We start from the raw sequence: 19757 nt of genomic DNA, 5'->3' as shown, positions 1-19757 counted from the left end.
GCTACAGTCCCTTCTACAAACAGCCTAGTGGTAAGAGCACTTGCTGAGGCCATGGGAAATCTGGGTTCTAATTCCCTGCCCTCAGCCTCATGGGAGTTTCAAACCTCCTTCTAGAACAACATCCATGTCCCAAAGCTACAACTGTTAGGTTCCCTCTTGCTTGTTTTCCTTCTATCTCCTGGACACTTTTCCTCTTGGCTGCCAAGTGGCTTATCATCAACAGGACAGGACATGCTGTCCTGCCTGGTCTGTGGTCAGATGATTCAGATAAGGGACATCAAGATTCTCTCAAGGGGAAATGAAGCTATAATCTGAGTCCACAAGACATCCCCTGACTTGAGTAGGTGCTCTAACACCTTGACTGCCAGGTAAAACAGAATGTCATTGGATGACTTAGATGCCTAAAAACTGTATAATTTCAGTTATGCATTTTAGCAATGAATTCTACCCTTAATGGGTTTTAATGCCTAAACTCCAAGGAGGTGCCTAAACTCCAATGAGGAGCAGAAGCTCAGACCCTCCTCTATGCCTAACATCTCCCACTGGCTTGCTCATCGCCAGTAGGTGCTATGAACCACTTCTTGGTGATGCCTAACTCTCCCCAGTTGCTGCATAAGGATTCTAGGTGCCTAACTGTCAATTCAGATAACGCTCCTGGGGCAAGATACATATTTTTAGGCAGGCTGAAGCATAAACAGAGATATCTATACTGCTGATCAGGATATTACCATAAATCATATAAAAACCCCAGTTCTACTCCTCAAAGTGACACCAGTCCTTTCCTATGCATCAGTCCTTTCCTATGCACACCCGTCACTTTTGAAAATGGGACTTAGACCCCAAAATCGTTTGAAATTTCTGAATATTTTAAAACTAGTTTCACTGAATCCAATACCTGATTAATATAGGACAGGGTCCCCAGAGAGAGAACATAACACACATCAACTCTGGCCTTGTGACCAAATAAAAAGAGAGAAGTAAACGTTAAAATATATGCCCTTAAGGGCAGCTCAGAAATGTCCTAATAAGGCTTTCTCTCTGTGATTCTTGTCATGCCATTTTTTTTATCATACCTGAATGGTGCCTCTTTGCGAAATTTCTCTCTAAATTTATGCTGCTCAACATCAAATGCTGCACAGCCCTTGCGAAGAACTGTCACTTCATTTGCCTGCAAAGGAGCCACATGCTGTTTCACAGTTATTGCCAGCTTCTTTATGTTGTTCCATTTTTCTGGCAGCTCCTACAAACAAAATTTAAAAGCTGGCAGACACTATTTTCCACTTAATATAATATGTATCTGATCTCTTTATAGTTACAATGCTGGAAAAGCACAAGACTTACTTTCTTACCCAATAAGGATAGTTTTATCATGACATAAAAGGCAAACACATGACTTGACTAAAACAGAACTGAACTATTCCACCTTGAAAGTTAAGAGCTTCCCCCCTCCCTTTACATATATACAAGCCCTCTTTGTTCCAAAATGCCCTGTTTAGTTTTCTACATCTTGCTTCCGTTCTTTTTTTATTTTTATGAGGCTATTTCCCTTATTCCATTTCTTTTCCCAGTACAAATCACAACAGGAAAATAACGAGGGAAAAAAAGGAACAGTTACAACAGAACTTTGGACTACTTTTTTTTTCAGAACCCATTGTCTGTCTGACACTACTCAAAATACTTGTGTCTGCTTACCAGTTAGAATATCTCCAACCACATGAAATACAAAAGCACCAGTCAGTCTGGTAGACAGGTGCTCATTCAGGAACAGACCCAGGGGTATGAGGGTGCAGTGATGTGGTGAAGTTGCACTCCACTTCATCACTGAGAGCACCAGTTGCAAGTGGTGGATGTATGCGTAGTAAGCTCACCACACATGCATAGTGCACTTGCTGCCATCACTACACCTTCCTTTGCAGCATCTTGGATGCATTACGTTAAGAAACATTACATACTGGATACATTACATTAAGAAACATATCCACTTCTGTTTCTGTACAGAGCAGATAGCAATCAGTACAGGTTAACCTTGCCAACCATGGTTTTGCCAACCACGGATTTGAATATCCACGCTTAATATTCCATATACCATTTTGGCTACCATACTATACAATTTTGAGTAACCACAGTTTTCCATGGCCGCAAATCAGCCCGCCACCCTCCCATAAGCCTTTTGTCTTGCCAACCATGGTTTTGCTAACCACGGGAACTTTAAGGAACCTAACCCCAGGGGTTGACAAGGGAAACCTGTACTTTATTTAGCTGTATGAAGCCAGCAGGTTGCTGGTAAGAAAAAAGACTTTCCTGGCTCCAATATCCTAAGGAGAGCTTTGGTGTTTCAGCTTCCCTACAAAGAAATTATGTGCTCTCTTTACTATAATCACAAAAATTCAAACACTAAAAAAGGGAAAAGTTTAGTCAAAGCCAAGTCTCATACACAGAACAGCTCTCCCTGGAGAACAAAAACAGAATTATCATTCCATAAATTTATAATAGAGGGGCACTTTTTAGAAAGGTCTTGCTTTAGCCCTAACAACCAGCACAAGGACTGTAATGGGAGCTGTTTAAATAAGCCTCTGGTTATGTATTTTTCTATTTTAATAATATCTTAGATAACATGGTTCAGAGCACCTCACAATCTTTAACATACCCCCACAGCAACTATGAGTGATAAACATCTTTTACCTATGTTTTAAAAATGGAGAACTGCAGCTCAGAGTGATAAAGCCAGGTTCTTAAAGACAGCTTGGCAGTATGATTTTGAACAATGTCTAGGTTCCTATTCACATGTTTAGGTACTTAGCTACATATAAAAGCCTGCCCTTGGTGACTTAGCCAAGGTCTGTCAGAAAGCACTTGGAAGATGTAGGAACCAAATACACATCTTCAGAATGCAGAGATTTGTCCACACTATGGAGCTATTGCTGCTACAGCTGTAACAAGATAGCTATGTTGGCAGATACTCCTAGGAGAAATGTGGAAAAGAGTTTTCTGCATGTATATATCATGCTTGCTAAGCTGTAGAAGACCGTTTCCAGTAGCATACCTGTATCTTGATGAGCTTTACTTGCATAAACCTACATCATTAAAAGGATGTGATCTCTTCACATCCATAAATAACACATCTAAGTCCAAAAAAAAGTGTAGTATAGATAAGACCTTAAACTAATGCTCTGAACATAGGCATTACCACCAAGCATTACCACCCTAGTACCACACTCATAAAAATGGCTCATTGGACCTATACAAATAATTATAACTCATATTTAATAAAGGGTTGTACTTTAAAAATGTATTACATTCTTCAAGAGGAATTGTTACAAGTTTTGACAGCCAAAAGCTATGCCTTTCATAAGAAACAAAAGATTTTATCTCTGCTTTAAATGAAAATTTCAATGCAACATTAAACAGTGCTGCTATGACCCATCCACAATAGATTTTCTGCAACCCAGTTGTCAAAACAGTCTAATCAATGGCTAATATTGGCAGGTGGTTAAAAATTAAGTAACATAAATGTATCACTTCCTTTTAAGTGTCTATTATTTAGTACTTTTGTATACTGGTCATTATTCTGTACCAACCTCAAGTTGTTTATATACTTCCTCTGGCAGTTCTTGCTCATATATCTTCAGTAGTTCAATGGTTTGCTTTAGGGGCTCAAACATCTCATCAGTGCTACTCTGTCTTTCTTTAACAGCCATCAGGTGACCCATAATCTCTACCAACCCATCATAATCTCCTTTTTCAACTTTTTTGCTTAAACCTCTATCAGCAATGTTTATAAACTCTTTAAGGTCAGCCAAGCTAAAAAAAAAGGAGAAAAACAGAGCAATTTATATTTACACCGGTTATCAGCTTTAGCCCATACATTTGGATTGGTACAAAAACCAAGAGGAATGGACATTTCAAGCACTGGCTGTCTTCCTTCCTGTCCAATTCCTTCAACTGGGGCTTTAAAACTGCAGTTCAATAAACCCTTACTCACATGCTTAAGTCCCATGAAAGTCCAAGGGACTTAAGCTCATCTTCAGATGCTTTGCCAAAGAATAAGGTGGGCTGCTGAATCAGGCCAAATGGAATACTTCAGGGAAAGACAGACAGTTTTTAGTCATGACTGCCCGGTAAATCACATAGTCTTTTTCTTCCTGACTGGACAAACGAGTCCAGCATTTATCATCTTTCCAGCATTTATCATATGTGAATTTCTAATTCCATTTCAAAACTCCTCAATTTTGCACTTATGTCAACAAAACTAGATAAAACATCCATAAAAGGAGTGAAGACAAAACAGCGTACACAAAGAAAGTTCATTCAGAAATGTCAAAAATGTAAGTTAAATGTTCCCATGAAATAGCTTGTAATATTAGTCTGCCTTTATTGTTGGGTAAGCTGAAGTGTGTACAGGATAATTACAAATCCCTACAATTAGACAGAAGTAATAAAAGAGAGAGAGAGAGAGAGAGAGACTGTGGAAGGTGACAGAGTAATTACAGCAAGAGGCATGAAGAAGTAGAAGTGGGACCTAGAAATCCTGATTCACAACTCTATTCAGCCACTCAGATGCACTGGACATCTAGGCTTAGTTTCAGTCACAGATCAAATCAGAAGTGACAGTCTCAGAGAATGGAATACGTACTGGATATAATGGAGCTGCCAGTCCATGACACTATGGACGGACACTACAATTGTTTGTATTTTAGTTTATTAGTTCAATGGACGGAAAATAAATGCCCCATGGTTCACTATAGAACTTTGGACAAAACCCAACAGATGGAGGTCTGGAAATGGAGCAAAAAAGTATTTGTTACCTATGTGTGACATGATCAATGAGGTGGTGCTTAAACATCAGGCTCCACCTTTTGATTATATTAAGCAGAGAAGCTTTAAAGGGCCGGGCATCAATTTTCATCCAACCATCAAAAACATTCGTCATCTCCAGGCTGTTGACTTCATCATATATCTTTTCATATGAATCTATCTGTTCTTTGAACTGTTGCAATGTGGGAGGGGACTCTGGAACACCCTCTTCAGCATGGGCTTCAATTTCTGCTGCAGTAAGTACATGCCCATACAGCAGGAATTGGCGTATAAATTCTTTCCTGTCATCCCCATAGAGGTATGAGTAATGGTCAAAGGAACTGCGGTAATCACAGCAAATTGACATAACATTCTGAACACGCTCCATCAGGTTGTGGCGCATGTCAGCTAAATCACCCATGTCCTCCATATCAGCCTAAAAAACAAAAGAAAGGTGCTGTGACTTTATGATGATCTGGAGCAAATTTTGTACAATGCTGCACAACGAAAGAATGTCTGACAGAACACGGGACCTGATAATGAGGGAAAATGCTGTGCTCAGTTAGCCTTGGTACCAACGATGAGATTCGATAGATGTCGTTGATGAGTCCTTCGATGATGTCATAAAAGCCATCATTAGCACCAGGGTCCAAAGAAGGGTGGAATACCAAATCTGGCTTCACCAAATCCAGTTGTACTTCAAATAGGGGGGCGAGTCCTGCCTTGGGATCTAATGGAGCAAAAGAGATAATGGAATCCAGGTTCAGATATAAAAGGAAGTGAGTTTATTTCATCACCACATATTCCCAATCTCTGCATCTAGGAAGGAACCATTTCAACCACAGTGAACACTTTTCATGACCAAAATGTTAAAAATCACTGGTTACAACATATTAAGGAGGAACTGGGTGGGATAAGAGGCATATGGAGAGTGGCTCTCTACATTATAGACACCATTACTTGTTTTAGAGTTCCTGGTAACTTAAAACTGCAACAGTAGTAAGTAGACTTAATTTATTTATTTGCATGACATTAGTGAAACTAATACTGAAATACAGTACACAATTCTCCTTTGCATATTTCTTAGAAGATGTTGAAACTGGGGGAGGGTGCAAAAGGTAAAATTACCTGACAGAGGGCAAATGTCCTTCAGAGAGTGATTAATACATCTCATTCTGTTTAGCTTACAAAAAAGAATACTAGATAGATTTAACAGGGGCAAGCAGTGAGGAAAGCCAAAGCAGAAATGGAGCTTAGGCTGGCAGCAAAAGTTAAGGATAACACAAAGCCATTCTTTAAGTACATAGGAAGCAAAAAGAAGGTACAGGGTAACTTAGGGCCCCTTCAGGATGAACTAGGGCAACTGGTAACAGACAGGATGGCCAAAGCAGAGCTTCTAAATTATTTCCTTGCATCAGTGTTCTTGGACATGAATACAAATACGCATCCCACTGGGACCTTAAGTAAGCCCAGTATAGATACGAACCTACCAACTGTCCAAGCTGACCTAGTAAAAGGGCACCTGGAGGGGTTGAATGTATTTAAGTCAACAGGTCCTGATGATCTTCATCCTAGGGTACTTAGGGAATTAGCTGAAGTCACAGCAGAGCCAACACAGCTATCTTGTCTGAGCACTCGTGCTCAAACATGAATTATTGGACATTGGATAATGACCAATAATTCATGTTGGACATGTCCAATGTCCAATAATGTCCAATAATGACTGGACTAATGACTTGGAGTGCTAACTTCCATGATATTGATGTATTAGTGCCACCAAAGCCTTCTATGGTCTAAGCACTCAAGGACCAACCCCCTTGAGACATAAGAATGGAGGAGACCTGATCAAGAAAGGGCAGCCAGCAATGCCTGTTGGAAGGAGCATTTTGAAGACCTTGTCAGTTGAGACTCTGTTGTTGACAAAAGTGTTCTCAACTCCATTCACAGCTCCCAGACAGAGATGATCTTGGAATCCTTCCAACCCTTGACAAGGTGATTCATAGATTCAGAGGAGTAGGGTCGGAAGGGACCTTGTAAATCATCAAGTCCAACCCCCGACCCTGGGCAGGAGAGAAAACCAGGCTCAAATGACCCCAGCCAGGTAGACATCAAGCCTCCTCTTAAAGAACCCCAGGGTAGGAGCCATCACCACTTCCCTTGGAAGTTGGTTCCAGATCCTAGTCACCCTGACTGTGAAGTAGTGCCTTCAGATGTCTAGTCTAAACCTACTCTCTAACAATTCGTGGCCGTTATTCCTTGCTACCCCGGGGAGCGCTAGGGGGAACAGGGTCTCTCCCAAACCCTGCTGGTCCCCCCTGGTGAGTTTATAGATGGCCACCAGGTCCCCCCTCAGCCTTCTCTTGTGAAGGCTGAACAGGTTAAGGTCCCATAGCCTCTCTTCATAGGGTCTGCCCTGCTGTCCCCAGATCATGAGGGTGGCCCTCCTCTGGACCCTCTCAATGCTGTCCACGTCCCTCCTGAAGTGCGGCACCCAGAACTGAACCCAGTACTCCAGCTGTGGCCTGACCAGTGTCGCATAGAGGGGGAGGATCACCTCCTTGGCCCTGCTTGAGATGCATCTGTGGATGTACAACAAGGTAAGGTTAGCCCTATTGATTGTGACCTCGAGTGGTCGGCCCATGTTCATCTAGGAGTCAATAATGACTCAAGATCTCTTTCTGCTACCGTGCTCTCGAGAAGGGAGTTTCCCAGCTTATAAGTGTGCTGCCAGTTACTACTGCCCAAGTGCAGCACCCTGCACTTGTCAGTATTGAAATCCATCCTATTTTCGTTAGCCCACCCCTGTAACCTGTCCAGGTCCTGCTGTAATCTGTTCTTCCCTACTAGTGTGCCCACCTCACCCCAAATCTTGGTATCATCAGCAAATTCAAACAGGCTGCTTTTTACCCCGTCGTCCAAGTCACTAATAAAAAAAAATTGAACAGTGCGGGCCCAAGGACCGAGCCCTGGAAGACTCCACTGCCCACTTCCCTCCAGGTCAAAAAAGACCCGTCCACCACTAAACCCCTGAGTACAACCTTTCAGCCAATTTGCAATCCATCTGACTGTGTAGGCATCAATGACACAGTCACCTAGTTCTTTGATGAGAATGGGGTGGGAGACGGTGTCAAAGGCCTTGCTGAAGTCCATAAAGACTACATCCACCACGATACCTGCATCCAATGCTTTTGTGACCTGATCATAGAAGGCAATCAGGTTGGTCTGACAGGACCTGCCCCTAATGAAACCATGCTGGTTGCCCTTGAGCATCATCCCTGCTGCTGGCCCATTACAGATGTGCTCCCTGATGGTTTCATAGATTTCATAGACATTAGGGCTGGAAGGGACCTCAAAAGATCATCGAATCCAGCCCCCTGCCCAAAGGGCAGGAAGTCAGCTGGGCTCATAGGATCCCAGCAAGATAAGCATCCAGTTTGCTCTTGAAGGTGTTCAATGTAGGCGCTTGAACCACCTCCAGTGGCAGGCTGTTCCAGACCTTGGGGGCTCGGACAGTAAAGAAATTCTTCCTTATATCCAGCCTGAAATGGTCTTGTAGTAGTTTATGACCATTCGACCAAGTCGTCATCCCTTGGGGCGCTCTGGTGAACAAACGTTCCCCCAGATACTGGTGGTCACCCCTGATAAACTTATAGGTGGCCATCAGATCGCCCCTGAGCCTGCGCTTTTCCAGGCTAAAGAGCCCCAGGGCTCTCAGCCTGTCATCATAGGGTCTGCTTCCCTGACCTCTGATCATGCGCATGGCTCTTCTCTGGACTCTCTCAAGCTTCTCCACGTCCTTTTTGAATTGTGGAGCCCAAAACTGGATGCAGTACTCCAGCTGCGGCCTCACTAAGGCCGAGTACAAGGGGAGAATGACGTCCCGGGATTTTCTTGAGAAGCATCTATGGATGCAAGCCAGCATTTTGGTCGCTTTACTAGCCGCAGCATCGCACTGCAGGCTCATGTTCATCTTGTGGTCAATGATGACCCCCAAGTCTCTTTCTTCCATAGTGCTAGCCAACATAGCACTGCCGAGCCTATAAGGATGCTGCGGGTTTTTCTTCGCAAGGTGGAGAAACTTGCATTTATCGGCGTTGAACACCATCAGATTCTTGTCCATCCGCTTGCTGAGCCTGTCCAGGTCAGCCTGGATCACCCGCCTGTCTTCTGGTGTGGATGCTTTGCCCCAAAGTTTGGTGTCATCGGCGAACTTGGCCAGTCCGCTTCTGACTCCAGTGTCCACGTCATTAATGAAGATGTTGAACAGTATGGGTCCAAGGACAGAGCCTTGGGGGACCCCACTGGTCACAGGACACCATGATGAGTGACTTCCATCAATTACTACCCTCTGGGTCCGACCACGGAGCCAATTTTCCAGCCAGTGGATCGTGGAGGACCCAAGGCGACAATTGGCCAGTTTCTCCAAGAGGTGATCATGGGAAACCAGATTGAAGGCTTTTTTGAAGTCAAGATATATGACATCAATCTCTTCTCCCTTGTCCAGGTGATAGGTCACCTGGTTGTAGAAGGAAATGAGATTGGTCAAGCAAGACCTACCTGCAACAAACCCGTGCTGGCTATCCCTTAAGATGTTGGCGTCGGCCAGTCCATTAAGGATGGCCTCTTTAATAAACTTTTCTAAGATCTTCCCCGGGATAGAAGTCAGGCTAATGAGCCTATAGTTAGCCGGATCCTCTTTCCTCCCTTTCTTGAAGATAGGCACCACATTGGCCTTCTTCCAGTCTTTGGGCACTACACCAGAGCACCAAGAGTTTTCAAAGATCCATGCTAGAGGCTGGGCTATGATGCTCGCCAGCTCCTTGAGTACCCTGGGGGGAAAATTGTCAGGGCCGGCTGACTTGAAGGTATCCAGCTTCTCAAGATGTTCCTTCACGAAGTCAGCATTAATGGAGGGCGGGGGATCACCCTCATCCGGACTTCCCTGTCCCGTAGCGGGCATGGGTGTCCCATGGGACTGATGAAAGACCGACGCAAAGTACCTATTTAATAGGTTGGATTTTTCCTGGGCGTCAGTTGTCAGTTGCCCCATCTGGTTCAGCAGGGCTCCAATGTTGCCCCTGCTTTTCCTCTGGCTCCCCACATATCTGAAAAAGGACTTTTTATTGTCCTTGATGCTCAAAGCTAGTTGGAGATCAGTTGCAGCCTTGGCTTTCCTGGTATGCTCCCTACAGGACCGGACCAGTGCAGAATAATCCTCCTTGGAGGTGACTCCCATCCTCCATCCTTTGTAGGCCTTTCTTTTTAGCCTCAGGAGGTCTGCTAGGTCCCTGGAGAGCCAGGGGGGCTGCTGTGCCCTCTTGCTGCCTTTCCTCCGAGATGGAATAGACTTAGTTTGTGCATTGAGGATCGCTCCCTGGAGGAGCAACCACTCTTCTTGAACTCCCCTCTCCCTGTTGTCATGGTCCCTTAAGGCCTCAGTGACATGCCTCCTGAGCTTGTCAAAGTCGGCTTTCCTGAAGTCAAGGACTTCTGTGTTGCTGACTGACTTGCCAGCTTTTCGGCGGATTGTGAAAGTGATCAGCTCATGGTCGCTGTCACCCAGCTTCCCATCGATCACTAGGTCGCTGACTAGGTCATCCCCAGTAGCCAGTACCAGGTCAAGCAGCGCTCTGCCTCTCGTTGGCCCATAGACTTCTTGAGTCAGGTAGAGATCATCCACACACGAGAGGAAGCTTTGCGACCGCTCAGATTTTGCTGAGCGATCCTCCCACGAGATGTCCGGGTAATTGAAGTCACCCATGACAAACATGTTCCTGGAGCATGCGGCCTTGGCCAGTTCCCGGGCAAACTCTTGGTCAAGCTCAAGACTTTGGGTGGGTGGTCTGTAGTGGACTCCCACCATTGTGTCCCCTGTGCCATGTTCCCCACGGATTTTAACCCAGAGGGTCTCCAGCCGTCCACCCTGGTCGCCAATATCAGCTTGCAGAGATGTGTAGCTTTCCTTAACATAGAGAGCTACATCCCCGCCCTTTTTCTCTACATGATCCCTCCTGTACAGGGTATAGCCATCTATACCCGTGGCCCAGTCATGGATGGAGTCCCACCAGGTCTCCGTTATCCCTATGACATCATAATTATTTGCATTGAGCAGGAGGATGAGTTCCTCCTGCTTATTCCCCAAGCTCCTGGCATTTGTATACAGGCAAGCAAGTGCCCCCTGGGGGGCTCCTTCCTTGCCCACAGATTTTACCAGGGCTGAGGTAGGGGTGGGCTCCCTTAAGTGCCTTGAACTGCTGGCTTTGCAAGGATTGCTCAGCGGGCCAGCAGTGGCGGTAGTCTCCCCGTCCCCCAGCGGGCTTAGTTTAAAGCCCGCTGGAGCAGGTCAGCCAGTCTGGCTGAGAAGAGCCTCCTCCCTAGGGGAGAGAGATGGAGGCCATCTCTTCCCAGCAGCTCGTTGCCTCTCTCACCAAACAGCAGGCTGTGGTCATGAAAGCCAAAGCCTTCCCGACGACACCAGCGCCGCAGTCTTTGGTTGACCACGTGGATCCTCCTCTCCCCCCTCGGCCCATAGCCTGAGACTGGGAGGATTGATGAGAACACCACCTGTGCCCCCAGACCCTTTAGCCCAGCTTCCAAATCCCTGTGGCGCCTCATGACCTGGCTGGGAGCGCTCCGAGCCATCTCATTGGTGCCCACATGAATTAGGAGCATGGGATAGTGGTCTGTGGGTTTGAGGAGCTCTGGGATCCTCTCCGCAATGTCCTGGATGCAGGCCCCCGGGAAGCAGCAGACTTCAGCAGCAGCAGGAAAACCATCAAGCAAATGAAGAATGACAAGGCATCTGGAGCAGATGGAATCCCTGCCAAAATCTTCAAGAAAGGGGGAGAAGAGCTTACATTACAGCTCCATGCCTTCATCTTAAGGATCTGGAACGATGAGGAAACCCGATGACCTCAGGGATGCCATGCTCTTGACAATCTTCAAAATAGGAGATAAGTCTGACTGTGGAAATTACGAGGAATTACCTTGTTGTCCACCACAGAAAAAAAATGCAAAATCCTGAACTATCTTCTTCTACTTGCTGAAGACCTCCTCCCAGAATCTCAGTGTTGGTAGCGCTTCAAGAAGCACAACCAACATGATCTTCACTTCTCACCAGCTGCAGGAAAATGGTCAGAACAACTTAAACCCCTCTACATGGCCTTATCTGACCTCATGAAATTCTTTGACTCTGTCACCTGAGAAGCGCTGGGAGCATCTTATGAGGTATGGATGCCCATTGAAATTCATCACTATTCTTCACCTGCTCCATGATGGTATGTGAGTGTTGGTTCTCACTGACTGATCTATCACAGATCCCACTAAAGTTAAGTTGGGAATTAAGCAAGGCTGTGTCATAGCTCCAATACTTTTTTCAGTACTACTTACCACCAATAAGCTTCCAGTTGGAGTGGAGCTAAACTACCAAATGGATGAAAAGCCATTTAACCTTAGCCAACTCTGAGCCAAAACCAAGACTATCTCAACCTCAGTCACTGAGCTGCAGTATGCTGCTGATGCTCTAGTATAGGGGTGGCCACCCTGTGGCTCCAGAGCCACATGTGGCTCTTCAGAAGTTAATATGCATCTCCTTGAATCTTTACACAAGCACACGGTGACCACTTTAATGGACCTCCAGGCAATCATTGATCTTTATCAAGGCATACAAGAAAATGGAGTGGGTATGAGGGAGTATGAAGCCCACAAAACTAGCCCTTGAGGCAGTGACCAATGAGCACCTGTGGTCCTTTGAGTAAGACCAGGCTTAGGAAACCCAGGGGCAGTCTCCCTTTTAACATCAAAGTGTGGTGGGTGAGTAAAGGGTAGAGGGCCCCAAAGGGAACCAGATGGGCAAGGGCTGAGCACCAATCAGGAGGCATCATGAGATGGGCACTTGCTACAAGGAGACACCTCAAGTTGCTGAACAAGTACCATCAATGCTGCCTTCAGAAGATACTTCAAATCCAGCGGGAACACCAACACACCAACATTAGCATCCTCTCACAAGAAAACATGTTGAACATTGAGACAATGATCATTTACCTCAACTCTGCTGGCTCCTCCACTGCTACCCACACTTCAGCTCTGGCAGGGGTCTAGTGGTTGCTCCAGTCCCAGCCTGGCCTGGTAGCAGTGGCAGTAGCTCCAACCCAGGCTCTGGCTCCAGGACTCAGTCAGAGGTACCACCACTGCAACAGCTGCTGTGTGGCTAGGCTGGGGCTAGAGCAATCACATGCTCCATGCCCCAGGCTGAAGCAGTTCTGAAGCCCTGCTAAAGCCAAAGAGCAGCAGCAAGTAAGCGAAGGCTGGGGGTCAGGAAGTGAGGATACAGAGGTTGCAGGGGGCCCAAGCAGGGGGCCCAAGCAAGGGGCCAGGCACTGGGGGGAGGGGGAGGGGCCAGAGATTTCAGGCAAGCAAGTAGCAGGGTGGAAGTGGGGGCAGGTGCTGGGGTACACAGGCACTGGCAGGGAGGGAGAAGGGGGGCAGGCAGGCAGCAGGGGGATAAATGCTGGAGGGGACAGACAGCAGGGGATACAATATGGGGAGGCAAAGGAAAGAGGTCAGGCTGCTTGACTCCCCCACTGCCTGTCTCCCCACTTGTCCACCCATTGCCGCCCCCACTGTGTGCCCTGTTACCACCTCCCCCCTGCCATGGCCTTCCCTACTACAGTGGTGCAGGGGATGAATTTAAGATAATCCTCCAATAATTAGATTCTATACATACAATAATTTTCTGTGTATAGAATCTAAATATTGGGAGGTCATCTTAAATTCAAAGTTATCTTGGATCCAGGTAACTACAGTGTGCTAGCCTCAAGGTACAGAATGAAACAAAATCAGACAGATCACACAGATAAATCAGACAGATAAATACTACTACCCTTGCTTCCCACATTATTCCTCTAACTGGTCATTCCTTGACCCCTCATGTCTGTGGGCTCACGTAGTGAGATTCTTAATGTAGACAGGAACCATGGCCAGGCACTGTACACATATTTAACCAGCATGCAAGGCATCCTTCTCTCATTTTACACAAGGGATGCTAAAATTGCACACTGCAGACAGTAACAAATCACCTCACTTCATCCTAGATATAAACACCACTGACCCCTAGACAGCAGGTTGTATCATTCTGATTGCACACACATTTTTCAAACCCACTGAAAGGAGAAAAAGAATGCATTCTTGCCAAAGAAAATGAAATCTCAATTACCTGTGTTTTCCAGAAGATACTTCAGTGAACACTCAATAGCACTAAAGAATCCATCCAGGACCATTTCATCCACATAATCAATGTATGCTTTCCAGGTGTCAGAAGTGGGGTCTGCAATGAATAGGCTCAGGTTTTCCTGAAAAGAAAGGATATGATCATCAAATATAGCTTGACTGAATTTCAGTCATGTTATAGGGGCCTGAAGGAGCACTGTTCAAATTGAAGAAGCTTGCAGAAGTCTGAAAAGATAGTATACCCAGGTTCCCTCTAAAATTCACAGGGAGAGTTAGACCCCTGCTACATGTAACATATATTACACAATTGACTCGTTAATTGTGCAATAAATTTAGACCGGCCACATGCGGAAAGTAATTATCACACGATTAAAATGACAGCCCAGCTATAAAAAGAGCCAACCAGCTATAAAGTTAGTGCTGATATTCCCTGGGCCCAGAGGTGGGGGGAGGTGGCGAGCGGCCAGAGCTGGGGGGGAAGGGGGTGGCAAACAGCCAGAGCCAGCAGCGCTCAGCAGTGGCAGAGTCGGCAGCTCCCGGCAACGCTAGCATGTGCCAGCCACGGCGGGGCTTACAGGGCACTGACTGCAGGGCCCCCCAAAGCACGGGGCCCAGGGCGGTCTCCCTGATTCGCTCCCCTAGGATGGCCCTGAGCCAATTTTTTCTCCTTCTTTGGCATAGTAACTACTTTGGGACATGAATGCTGTGTACACAGTGTATCTGAACTTCAGCAATGCTTTTGACAAGGTCCCACATAACTTTCTCATAAACAAACTGAAAAAACTACAAGATAGATAACTGGCTCAACAGCCACAAGCAAAAGATAATTATTAAAAGGTCCATGTCAGAATGGCAGGAAATGTGATATGAGTGTGTGACAAAAGGGGAGCAACCTTGTGGAGGCATGCTGACTGACCATGGACTACAAATCCCAGAGGCACTTGGAAGCAGGAAGGGGAAGTGGTGAGAAACCCTGTAGAGCCCTGCTGCTGGACTGCAAATCCCAGAAAACTTTGGGGGCTGGAGGAAGAGGTGGTGACCTCTGAGCCTTGGCAGGCTACTGCCAGAAAAGCTGCTGACTATGGTGCCTACTGGAGATGGACCCAAGTAGAGGGAAGCCTCTGTGCAGCACAGATGAGCCACAGACCAACTGCACATGATCCCCAACCAACAAACCTTCTCAGAGAAACTCTGGACTAAAGACTGGTTCTTGGGAACATCTTCAGAGGTGGGCATGGGACTCTACGTGCTGAATGTATGTACCCAAGTGGTACTGACCACTACCTGTTTTCTTGCCCTGTAAGTGTATGTTGTTATGCTTTGGATGCTTATGTACTTGTTTGCCCCTTCCCATTGATCTGTTGGCCTGTGACCCTAACCCCTAAGACACTTGATATAAAGTAAATCCCTCACTGGCTGTAGTGATTGTGCCTGACACTGCAGGGGTTTGTTACACTGCATTTTAAAAAGGATGTAGAGAAGTTAGAGAGGGTTCAAAGCAAGGCAAAAAAGATGATCAAGGGCTTGGAAGGTAAGCCATATGAGAAGAGGCTGGAGGAACTAGACATGTTCATCTTGCAGAAAAGGTGCTTAAAAGGGGGAATGACAGCAGTCTTCAAATACTTGAAGGGCTGCCATATAGAAGAGGGAAAGCACCTTTTCTCTCGCTGCAGTGTGGAGGATTTTCTTCAAATTTCAGCAAGGTAAGTTTAGATTGTATATCCGGAGGAAACGTCTTTAGTTAGAAGAGGGAGGCAATGAAATAGACTGCCTAGGGAAGTAGTGGACTTTGAGCTGTTCAAATATTGATCTGTGGTAGTGCTAGCTTGAGTTTGAGTTAGGAGCTACCATTACAGGCCTCCTTCCTGAGCAAGGACAGGCTTCTATCCATGCTCTAGGAGGGCGGAGGGGGGCGGGGGGAGAATTTGAGCTGGGAGACAGAGAGTCAATGGGATGCCAATAGATAATGAAGTGCGAGGTGGAAAGGAAACTGGGGGAGGGTGGTGAAATGAAGGAAGTCAGCCAATGAAGAATAAAAGAAAATGAAAGAATTTAAAAGAATTTAAAGAGAAAGAGAGAGGAAGTAAATTAAAGAAGGTCTCCTCTTTCATAAACTGTTTAGTTATTCTGATAAAGTCCAGGATCTTCTATCATTGTCACTTGGCAGAGTATGTATTTGGTAAATGTAAAAAAAATAAATGCCTAGTATCTTTTACAGAGACTGGAGTCTAGATGTTCAACAATGTTACCCCAGTATGAGACAATTAAATGAATGTTTAGGCACTTAAATAATCAGCCAGATATTCACTCGTGCTTAGTAGCTAGTGGGCATATTTACACGTGATGGTATGTCGACATAGCTAGTTGCTATGGCGCTGTAGCGTCCGTGGGTACAAACTGTGAGGTCAACACCACGCCACCATAGTGACGAGCTACCTAGCTATAGTGCATCGCTATGGCAATGTAGTTGTTAAAAATAACCATGCGCCACCATGACAGCACTCCTAAAGCAAGTACTAAACAATGGCGCAGTTACAACTGTGCCATGGGAGAGGCATATGTAAACATGCCCAGTAACTCCTAAATGCCTACTAGTTTTGAAAATCAGCTCACTTATTTAGGTGGACTTAAGAGCTCTCAGTTTTTAATATTGAATTTGGAAAAAAAATGTTCTTCCTTTTTTCAAACATCTGTGTACATAACATTTTCAGGTTTATTGCTCCAAGTAGTATTGGACAAAGTTGATATATCTGGTAACTAATATTATATTTTTGATTTTTTGAAACAAATCTCAGTATCATATAGTATTAGCATTAGGATTAAAAAAAAAACCCTTTCCATAATACCCTAAGTTATCCTCCCATACTTTGTTAATAAAGAATTTTAATTTCATTTATTTTTTACATTTGCTTTCAGCATTTCACTTAACTTTTCCTTCTGATTGCAAGTGTTACATTTTATATCTCACACAGTAGTAATTTCTGGGTTTTCCAATTCTGTAGCAGAACACTGCAACTCCAAAACTCCAGTTGTTTATATGTTTTTAATGAAACCTAAAGAAAATATTTCATGAAAGCATTTCATTTTGGTAATCTGGCTAAGAGGGTGGGTCTCTATCTCCCTCTTGTGGATATATACCATAAACAGATTCATGAGTCTGATATAGCTTTTGCACTAAAGCACCTGGTTTCTCTAGCTCAAAAAGTACTAGTGCATGCTTTTTGGGTCCAGGGTTCAGACCCTAGTAATAATGAATCAACTGATGGCATCACACTGCATATTCATAAAGGTTCTTAATTTGGGACTCAGTTGATTCTGGCTAAGTTATTTGAAAGTGTTAAGGCAGTTACCTCAGTGCCCTTAAGGTTAAGCAATTCTAGACACTTTAATTAGAATGGGAAGAGAAACAGACCCTTTGGAAAGAAAACATTCCATTATGGTATTTTCGAACAGCTCTGTAGGACTGCTCACCTTCACCAGAGAATGAATCTTAAACCCAGATTCTTTGATGAGCTTGTAACGCTTTTCCAATGATTCATGCCGGTCATCCAAACTAAACAGTGATTCTCTTTTCCCATCTTTCCTCTCAAAAATGGGTGACACCCAGGATCTCATGATATTCTGAATCTCCTCAGTATTGTCCTTGGCTTTCTGGATCCTTCTCTCAAGGTCATGAACACTGTCAGTCACTTCAGAGATGTGATCCCAGAGGCCTTTCAATAAAGAAATTTTATTCAATATATTCATAGCAATTCAGTAGGGCTCACACTATTCATATAGTCAGTTCTGTTATGGAATGTTTGTGACTTTTTCCTTCACAAGAAGTTCCCACAACCATTGCCTGGGTCCCAACTCATTGTGAATATGACAGACCCACCATATCTACTGTCTAGAGTGTAAGGGGCATTTTCTGTCCTAGCTTTTTTCTAATTCCTTTCTATGCCAGCACTTCATAATAAAGGCATTGCCCACTCTCTGTTTTTTGTCAGCAGCACTGGCAAGCCTGCCATCCCTACTTACTGTGGTGTCCTTTCTGATCAGAATTTGTCCTTTTGCAAAAAAAACAAGGTCAGGAGAAGTCACAAATCAATTAAATCAAGCAACTAAAAGAATGGAGTTGGCTAAGGAGGTCAGATGTACAGCAGAAACAGGGTCCGTCAGACTATTATTTCTGTATGGCTCTCAAGCCTCCCTTATGCTGCACACCCCTGTGCCCAGAATGCCCAGAATGCCTAAGCCCGCAGCACTTCACAGCTCTTCATTCGTCACACATGCAGAGTGGAACCTAGCCAGTTACACCATAGGGGGGAGCGAGCCTGCATGGCCCTGGCAGTGGGACTGGAGTAGCCTGACCCTCAGTTTCAGGAATGGAAGTTCAAGGTCCTCAGCCAGTATGGGGGGTCCTCCTTCACCCTAGACATCAGCAAATGCTGGGTAACTTGGAAGATAAGAGGCAGGAGACCTTGCATTTTTATTTTCAAAATGCTCTGTATGAAGAGACCTGGAATTTGTCAGCACTAACTGCTCTAAAACAACTCATGCTTGTTGGATATAAAAAAAGCTGCATTCTAATAGACTGTAAGTTATTAATCACATTCTTTTATTTCATCCTTCTGGGAAAAAAAAAATCTAAGGGTCTGCATAATCAGGCATCAATGCATGTGCTGTCCTCCTATAGAGCCTGACTGGTTTTAGAGCTCGGTTCCTGTTCACAGTCCATTCTGCTGTGAGAATAACAGCACTGGAAACAGTACCCAATTGCCCTAGAACTGATGAGTCAGGAACTGTCCCAGCACAAGTAAGTGCCTTTCCTTCAGAGACCTCACAACTAAGCTGGACTGCAATGTAGCAGTCAACGCCAATCATCAACTCATGATAAATAGTCACCACTGGATATTTGCATTATTTACATTGTCCTTGGACAGACAGTCTTCTGAACCTGCAATCCCAAACTAAGAGGGCACAGGGAAGCAGATATGGACCTAGAAAAGGAAAATTGCGGGGCGGGGGGAAGAGGGGAGGGGGGTATTGTCCTGCACATGCCCCATTCCTGGGTCGGGTGGCAACTCTGCCACTTTGCCAGGATCTGGGAATTTAACCATTTTGTAGGCCTTAGGATGGTGATCAATAGAATATTCCATATCTGGGGTTGGGGGAAACACAGTAACTGGTTTAAGTTCATTTGGCCACTCATTACCTTCCACATTTAACAGAGTGTTAACTAAAGCAGAGCCTCACCTTCCATTTTCCAGTTTAGAGTCTCTTTTGCATCTTTCAGGTGTAAGTCAATATCATGAAGTTGTCTCTCTATTAGAGGGTATTCTACCTCAAGAACTGTCCTTAGGATCTTGTTGTACCTGTTCACCATCAGTTCCAAGTTAGCCACCAGCTTCCGGTATGATTCCTTGGAGGCGTAGAATTCTGCTGCTGTCTGCGGGATGCTCTCCATCTGGCTTCCTGTCAAGTAACTCACTTCCCTAAGCACTGAAACCAGCTAGAAAAACAACCCAAGATGACGGACTTTTTTTTTTCCTTATTTTTGTTTCTCAATTCATTTGCAGGACATCTCTAATATGAGAAACTAGCAAATTGCCCATCAAGAATGACAGGGGCAGGGACAGAGCCCAGCCTCTGGCCCTGCGCCCCCACCCCCCCATCTTCATCCGCCTCTCCTCCCCCACCCCACAGCTTCGGGCCCAACCCTCCCCCCCTCCCATCACTTCGGGCCTGACCCT

At 45.1% G+C, this 19757-nt stretch overlaps 1 protein-coding gene across 1 annotated transcript in view; it reads right to left on the bottom strand.

The window, feature by feature from the left end:
- Positions 1-19757, bottom strand: part of DNAH9 (dynein axonemal heavy chain 9) — a 515733-nt gene that overhangs the window by 405470 nt on the left and 90506 nt on the right. The window contains exons 13-19 of the mRNA XM_059732606.1: positions 19261-19516; positions 17494-17735; positions 14009-14144; positions 5328-5524; positions 4806-5230; positions 3579-3801; positions 1074-1240 (exon numbers count right to left, since the gene is read on the bottom strand). Coding sequence (XP_059588589.1) covers positions 1074-1240; positions 3579-3801; positions 4806-5230; positions 5328-5524; positions 14009-14144; positions 17494-17735; positions 19261-19516 — 1646 coding nt within the window. The remainder of the gene's footprint in view (positions 1-1073; positions 1241-3578; positions 3802-4805; positions 5231-5327; positions 5525-14008; positions 14145-17493; positions 17736-19260; positions 19517-19757) is intronic.

This window comes from Alligator mississippiensis, chromosome 8 (genome assembly GCF_030867095.1).
Source record: "Alligator mississippiensis isolate rAllMis1 chromosome 8, rAllMis1, whole genome shotgun sequence".
NCBI classification, from domain to species: Eukaryota; Metazoa; Chordata; order Crocodylia; family Alligatoridae; genus Alligator; species Alligator mississippiensis.
This window is presented reverse-complemented; position numbering and strand designations above follow the sequence as displayed.